General features: G+C 53.3%; 1 protein-coding gene across 3 annotated transcripts; it reads left to right on the top strand.

Moving 5' to 3' along the window:
* The first annotated feature begins 266 nt into the window (after nucleotides 1–266).
* On the top strand, nucleotides 267–7,822 carry PSMA4 (proteasome 20S subunit alpha 4). 3 transcript variants are annotated; one of them, XM_075287728.1, is made up of 9 exons: nucleotides 267–382; nucleotides 1,550–1,601; nucleotides 1,712–1,754; nucleotides 1,987–2,149; nucleotides 2,239–2,316; nucleotides 6,080–6,168; nucleotides 6,276–6,406; nucleotides 6,698–6,821; nucleotides 7,546–7,822. In XM_075287728.1, the coding sequence occupies exons 2-9, from the start codon at nucleotides 1,599–1,601 to the stop codon at nucleotides 7,698–7,700; spliced, it is 786 nt and encodes a 261-aa protein (XP_075143829.1). In that variant the 5' UTR covers nucleotides 267–382; nucleotides 1,550–1,598; the 3' UTR covers nucleotides 7,701–7,822. The 3 variants fall into 3 exon arrangements, with proteins under 3 accessions (XP_075143829.1, XP_075143831.1, XP_075143830.1); XM_075287730.1 differs by having other exon boundaries at nucleotides 6,698–6,826; nucleotides 7,551–7,822; XM_075287729.1 differs by having other exon boundaries at nucleotides 287–382; nucleotides 1,553–1,601.
* Nucleotides 7,823–8,162: the final 340 nt, after the last annotated feature.

The following is an 8,162-nucleotide window of genomic DNA, read 5'->3' as shown; positions in this document are numbered from 1 at the left end:
TCTGGAAACTGGAAAATGTCCCAAAATCAAGAATCATATGATGAATATCACGTGAGGACAGCCTGAAGGATGGCGGAAGATACAACAAGCCCCCCTAGACAGGACACTGCATTCACCTCATGGCTCTCTTACTTTGTGTCACCTCTTAGTCTGTGGCCATATTTACAGCAGATAATAGGCATATTAATTCCATGTAAGGGCAGCTTTGCCCATAACCAAGATGGCTGACACGATCTCTTCTAATCGGACGTCATTACGTGCCGTGGGTTGTCAGCGCACTGGGCATGCGCGAACGGCCATATTGGTTTCGATCTGTAAGCCGTGACAGAGCGCTCTTGCCGGTTGTGTCGTGAACGGAACCTCGGAGAGGAAAGGACGAGCGGTGAGTGCGGGAGAGGGGCGGCAGGACCGGGGGTGGGGAGAGAGGACCGGCGGCGGTGAAGAACGGAGAGGGAGGGGGGGGAGAAGTTACCATGACAGTGCGGGATCTCAGTGTGTACACTCTGCCGCCATTGTCACGGCTGCTGCCTCCTCACACCTTGTGGCCCCTCTCTTGTGTTTTGGGGGTGACTCTCATAGCCCCCCCTTCCTGCAGCTTGAGGTGATTGTTGTTGCCCCCCCTTGTGGCTTTTGTTGTTCTCTCCCCCCTCCCCCGTACCTTGTGGCCTTCTATGGGGTAACTTTTGTATCACCTCCCCCCACCCCTCTGTGTGACCCCCCCGTTAATCACCTCCCCCCACCCCCCTGTGTGACCCCCCCGTTAATCACCTCCCCCCACCCCTCTGTGTGACCCCCGTTATTCACCTCCCCCCACCCCTCTGTGTGACCCCCGTTATTCACCTCCCCCCCCCTCTGTGTGACCCCCGGTAATCACCTCCCCCCACCCCTCTGTGTGACCCCGTTAATCACCTCCCCCTCTGTGTGACCCCCCGTTAATCACCTCCCCCCACCCCTCTGTGTGACCCCCGGCAATCACCTCCCCCCACCCCTCTGTGTGACCCCCGTTATTCACCTCCCCCCCCTCTGTGTGACCCCCGGTAATCACCTCCCCCCACCCCTCTGTGTGACCCCGTTAATCACCTCCCCCTCTGTGTGACCCCCCGTTAATCACCTCCCCCCACCCCTCTGTGTGACCCCCGGCAATCACCTCCCCCCACCCCTCTGTGTGACCCCCGGCAATCACCTCCCCCCACCCCTCTGTGTGACCCCCGGCAATCACCTCCCCCCACCCCTCTGTGTGACCCCCGTTAATCACCTCCCCCCACCCCTCTGTGTGACCCCCGTTAATCACCTCCCCCCACCCCTCTGTGTGACCCCCGTTAATCACCTCCCCCACCCCTCTGTGTGACCCCCGTTAATCACCTCCCCCACCCCTCTGTGTGACCCCCGTTAATCACCTCCCCCCACCCCTCTGTGTGACCCCCGTTAATCACCTCCCCCCACCCCTCTGTGTGACCCCATTATGACCTTTGTTCACCCCCCCCTCCTATGATCTTTTACCCCCCGTGCACACTGGGCTATAATCTGACATGACTGTTTTGTGTCGCAGTAGGCGGAGCCTCAGCTGATTATTGTTCCGGTGCAGAGAGAACGCTACAATGGTGAGATAATATCCGGGGGGGTTCACGGTGTGGGGTGGGGGGTGTCATGGCGGCCGGCTTCTCCAGGCTCCTCCCCCTGCGTCTCATACTATGTCTTCTTCTCTCTTCAGTCTCGGAGATATGACTCGAGGACGACCATCTTCTCCCCGGAGGGTGAGTGCCCGATCTCAGACCCCTCCCCATCAGATCACTTTTGCTTTCACTTTGCTCCTTGCACTTTCTCTTTGGAGTCTTTTCTTGCAGATAAAAACTGATCAAAGCCCCAAGAAACAGCGAGAATTGCGCCAAATTTGTGACCTCCTCAAAAGCATTGGTGCATTTCGCTGTAATGACACTAGCAGCGAATTAGGGGGGCGCTCTTTCACTGACCACTTCTGTTTGGCAGGTCGCCTCTATCAGGTAGAATACGCCATGGAAGCCATCGGGCACGCCGGCACGTGTTTGGGCATTTTGGCTAACGATGGCGTCCTGCTGGCGGCTGAGAGGCGGAACATCCACAAACTCCTGGACGAGGTTTTCTTCTCCGAGAAAATTTACAAACTAAACGAGTAAGTTGTGCGGAGACGCCGTTTTCAAGATGGCGGCCTGCCCTGGTGGACGCAGACACTAACCCCGCCCCCTTTCTGGTGTGTTTTAGTGATATGGCGTGCAGCGTGGCCGGGATCACATCTGATGCCAATGTCCTGACCAACGAGCTCAGACTCATCGCACAGAGGTGAGAGGAACTGGGGTCATGTGACGTCCGGCGCAGGTCACATGGTCTTACCCATATACTGGAAACATTGTAACAAACTCTCAGCGCAGGAGACTGTTCTTGTGCTCAGGGGCTCTGCAAGTTCAGACAACATGGCTGCTTTCTTCTTCGCAGGAAGTGACATCACCTCTGTTGGACACATGGGAACGCTAAAGCTCAGTCCCATTAAAATGAATGAGACTGAACTGCAGCGCGGCCATGTGACCAGCATACATGATGTCACCTCCTGAGAATCAGAAATTGGCCCCGTTTTCTAATCCTGCGCAGCCCCTTTAACTCTTACACTAGATACAATTGTAACAAACTTACAGTACAAACAAACAGTACAGCGCCTCCTATCACCCGCAGTCCTGTGCACTGTTCATATAGGGGCCACCTATCACCAGCAGTGTCCTGTGCACTAGTCATATAGGGGCCACCTATCTCCAGCAGTGTCCTGTGCACTAGTCATATAGGGGCCACCTATCACCAGCAGTCCTGTGCACTGTTCATATAGGGGCCACCTATCTCCAGCAGTGTCCTGTGCACTAGTCATATAGGGGCCTCCTATCACCAGCAGTCCTGTGCACTAGTCATATAGGGGCCACCTATCACCAGCAGTCCTGTGCACTGTTCATATAGGGGCCTCCTATCACCAGCAGTCCTGTGCACTGTTCATATAGGGGCCACCTATCACCAGCAGTCCTGTGCACTGTTCATATAGGGGCCACCTATCACCAGCAGTCCTGTGCACTGTTCATATAGGGGCCACCTATCACCAGCAGTCCTGTGCACTATTCACATAGGGGCCACCTATCTCAGCAGTCCTGTGCACTAGTCATATAGGGGCCACCTATCACCCGCAGTCCTGTGCACTGTTCATATAGGGGTCTCCTATCACCAGCAGTCCTGTGCACTGTTCATATAGGGGCCTCCTATCACCACCAGTCCTGTGCACTGTTCATATAGGGGCCACCTATCACCAGCAGTCCTGTGCACTGTTCATATAGGGGCCTCCTATCACCAGCAGTCCTGTGCACTGTTCATATAGGGGCCACCTATCACCAGCAGTCCTGTGCACTGTTCATATAGGGGCCTCCTATCACCAGCAGTCCTGTGCACTAGTCATATAGGGGCCACCTATCACCAGCAGTCCTGTGCACTGTTCATATAGGGGCCACCTATCACCAGCAGTCCTGTGCACTGTTCATATAGGGGCCTCCTATCACCAGCAGTCCTGTGCACTGTTCATATAGGGGCCACCTATCACCAGCAGTCCTGTGCACTGTTCATATAGGGGCCACCTATCACCAGCAGTCCTGTGCACTGTTCATATAGGGGCCACCTATCACCAGCAGTCCTGTGCACTATTCATATAGGGGCCACCTATCTCCAGCAGTCCTGTGCACTAGTCATATAGGGGCCACCTATCACCAGCAGTCCTGTGCACTATTCACATAGGGGCCACCTATCTCAGCAGTCCTGTGCACTAGTCATATAGGGGCCACCTATCACCCGCAGTCCTGTGCACTGTTCATATAGGGGCCTCCTATCTCCAGCAGTCCTGTGCACTGTTCATATAGGGGTCTCCTATCACCAGCAGTCCTGTGCACTATTCATATAGGGGCCACCTATCACCAGCAGTCCTGTGCACTATTCACATAGGGGCCACCTATCTCAGCAGTCCTGTGCACTAGTCATATAGGGGTCTCCTATCACCCGCAGTCCTGTGCACTGTTCATATAGGGGTCTCCTATCACCAGCAGTCCTGTGCACTAGTCATATAGGGGCCTCCTATCACCCGCAGTCCTGTGCACTGTTCATATAGGGGCCTCCTATCACCCGCAGTCCTGTGCACTGTTCATATAGGGGCCTCCTATCACCAGCAGTCCTGTGCACTAGTCATATAGGGGTCTCCTATCACCAGCAGTCCTGTGCACTGTTTATATAGGGGCCTCCTATCACCAGCAGTGTCCTGTGCACTAGTCATATAGGGGCCACCTATCTCCAGCAGTCCTGTGCACTGTTCATATAGGGGCCACCTATCACCAGCAGTCCTGTGCACTGTTCATATAGGGGCCACCTATCACCAGCAGTCCTGTGCACTGTTCATATAGGGGCCACCTATCACCAGCAGTCCTGTGCACTGTTCATATAGGGGCCACCTATCACCAGCAGTCCTGTGCACTGTTCATATAGGGGCCACCTATCACCAGCAGTCCTGTGCACTGTTCATATAGGGGCCACCTATCACCAGCAGTCCTGTGCACTGTTCATATAGGGGCCACCTATCACCAGCAGTCCTGTGCACTGTTCATATAGGGGCCACCTATCACCAGCAGTCCTGTGCACTGTTCATATAGGGGCCACCTATCACCAGCAGTCCTGTGCACTGTTCATATAGGGGCCACCTATCACCAGCAGTCCTGTGCACTGTTCATATAGGGGCCACCTATCACCAGCAGTCCTGTGCACTGTTCATATAGGGGCCACCTATCACCAGCAGTCCTGTGCACTGTTCATATAGGGGCCACCTATCACCAGCAGTCCTGTGCACTGTTCATATAGGGGCCACCTATCTCCAGCAGTCCTGTGCACTGGTCATATAGGGGCCACCTATCACCAGCAGTCCTGTGCACTATTCACATAGGGGCCACCTATCTCCAGCAGTCCTGTGCACTAGTCATATAGGGGCCACCTATCTCCAGCAGTCCTGTGCACTGTTCATATAGGGGCCACCTATCACCAGCAGTCCTGTGCACTGTTCATATAGGGGCCACCTATCACCAGCAGTCCTGTGCACTGTTCATATAGGGGCCACCTATCACCAGCAGTCCTGTGCACTGTTCATATAGGGGCCACCTATCACCAGCAGTCCTGTGCACTGTTCATATAGGGGCCACCTATCACCAGCAGTCCTGTGCACTGTTCATATAGGGGCCACCTATCTCCAGCAGTCCTGTGCACTAGTCATATAGGGGCCACCTATCACCAGCAGTCCTGTGCACTATTCATATAGGGGCCACCTATCTCCAGCAGTCCTGTGCACTAGTCATATAGGGGCCACCTATCTCCAGCAGTCCTGTGCACTGTTCATATAGGGGCCACCTATCTCCAGCAGTCCTGTGCACTAGTCATATAGGGGCCACCTATCTCCAGCAGTCCTGTGCACTGTTCATATAGGGGCCACCTATCACCAGCAGTCCTGTGCACTAGTCATATAGGGGCCACCTATCACCAGCAGTCCTGTGCACTGTTCATATAGGGGCCACCTATCACCAGCAGTCCTGTGCACTAGTCATATAGGGGCCTCCTATCACCCGCAGTCCTGTGCACTGTTCATATAGGGGCCACCTATCACCAGCAGTCCTGTGCACTGTTCATATAGGGGCCACCTATCACCAGCAGTCCTGTGCACTGTTCATATAGGGGCCACCTATCACCAGCAGTCCTGTGCACTAGTCATATAGGGGCCTCCTATCACCCGCAGTCCTGTGCACTATTCATATAGGGGCCACCTATCACCCGCAGTCCTGTGCACTATTCATATAGGGGCCACCTATCACCCGCAGTCCTGTGCACTGGTCATATAGGGGCCTCCTATCTCCAGCAGTCCTGTGCACTGTTCATATAGGGGCCACATGATACTGGAGCGACGGAGAACCATGAATATGGAATTGGATCCCATGACTGATTCTGTGACCTGGTGTCCCTTTAGGTGATTATTTTTTGTTTTTCCCCCCAGATATCTTCTTCAGTACCAGGAGCCGATCCCGTGTGAGCAGTTGGTGACCACCCTGTGTGACATTAAACAGGCGTACACGCAATTCGGAGGTGATTTGTTCTTTTATTTGGTTGTGCGGGTCGGCCCTCCTACCTCTGCTGGTGTCCTCGGGATAAGGCCCCATTAACCCCTTCATATGTCTCTCTATATTCCTCAGGTAAGCGGCCATTCGGCGTCTCCCTCCTGTACATCGGCTGGGACAAGCATTACGGTTTTCAGCTGTACCAGAGTGATCCGAGCGGGAACTACGGGGGATGGAAAGCCACGTGTATCGGCAACAACAGTGCGGTAAGACACGTTACTCCTTCTGTCATTGGTGGCGCTGTGGTCACATGTCGCCCTTGGGTTTACATTTTGCTCGTTCATTCCCCTGTTTGTTGTCAGTGGCAGTTGTCAGTCTCGATGTCCATCTGATGTTACATCGGCGCTCAATGATACACTGCACATATCAGGGCAGGGTTGTGTCTATTCACTGACAGCAAGCAGAGGGATTGAAACACAAAGTCTGATAAAGCTTCATCATCTGCACCTTGTTTCGATAAATCCGCTGATGGTGACGTGTCCTTGATCCGTCCGCAGGCTGCAGTCTCCATGCTGAAACAAGACTACAAGGAAGGAGAAATGACCCTGAAGTCAGCGCTGGCTTTAGCCGTCAAAGTTCTCAACAAGACGATGGATGTCAGTAAACTGTCCGCTGAGAAAGGTGAGGTCACAGAGCGCAGCCGCGGGAGATCGGCCGGTCACAGGGTGTATATATATGGGAGCCGCCGGTCACGGGCTGTATATATACGGGAGCCGCCGGTCACGGGCTGTATATATACGGGAGCCGCCGGTCACGGGCTGTATATATACGGGAGCCGCCAGTCACGGGCTGTATATATACGGGAGCCGCTGGTCACGGGCTGTATATACAGGAGCCGCCAGTCACGGGCTGTATATATACGGGAGCCGCCGGTCACGGGCTGTATATATAGGGGAGCCGCCGGTCACGGGCTGTATATATATAGGAGCCGCCGGTCATGGGCTGTGTATATATATATATATATATATATATATATATATATATATATATATATATATATATATATAGGAGCCGCCGGTCACGGGCTGTATATATATAGGGGAGCCACCGGTCATGGGCTGTATATATATAGGGGAGCCACCGGTCATGGGCTGTATATATAGGGGAGCCGCCGGTCACGGGCTGTATATGGGAGCCGCCGGTCACGGGCTGTATATACGGGAGCCGCCGGTCACGACAGGAATGAACTGATAGTGTTATATCCCGTCATTCCTGTAGTGACGGGCCATTCGGGGCTCACTGTATGATGGCTGACTATAATGCACATAGAGATGGTCAGTCTGGGTACTATGGCCGCTGTCGTGTAGACTTCCCCTTTAATGACTTGACCTCCTTCCCGTTTCAGTGGAGATCGCCACATTAACACGTGAAAACGGGAAGACAAAAATCCGAGTCTTGAAACAGAAGGAGGTGGAGGAGCTGATCAAACTGCACGAGGAGGAGGAGGCCAAGGTAGAGCGAGAGAAGAAGGAGAAGGAACAGAAGGAGAAGGACAAGTGATGGCGCAGACCGAGTCCGACCTCTAATCCCCCTCCTCAGCAGCCCCCCTATACAAATCCTCTTCACAGATTTTTCTTCTTCTTTTTTGTTTTGCAATAAAACTGTAACTAAATTTTCTTAAACCTTTTGATGAGAAATTCTTTGTATCTGTCGGTAAAATGCTGCTGCAGTCACAGGGTGCCGATAACACACGGGGAGGGGGGCAAGATGGCCGACAGAGTGTCTGCTCCGACCCTACAGGAGTCAGAACGCTTAATAATCATAGAATGAAATAAATCTGCATCTTTAGTGTCAGCCGCCCCTCCCCCCTTCATTCAGTCATCAATATCCCAAATACATGTGATGATGGACAAGCCCTTCAATTTTGGAGCAATAACCCCATAGATTTAACTTATTGCCATCTAGTGGCCAAAGAACAGAATACAATGCAACTGATCTCAGTGTGGAATAAAATAAAATTTC

Source organism: Leptodactylus fuscus, chromosome 9 (assembly GCF_031893055.1).
Source record: "Leptodactylus fuscus isolate aLepFus1 chromosome 9, aLepFus1.hap2, whole genome shotgun sequence".
NCBI classification, from domain to species: domain Eukaryota; kingdom Metazoa; phylum Chordata; class Amphibia; order Anura; family Leptodactylidae; genus Leptodactylus; species Leptodactylus fuscus.
The sequence above is the reverse complement of the archived record's forward strand: the minus strand, read 5'-3'. Positions and strand labels throughout refer to the sequence as shown.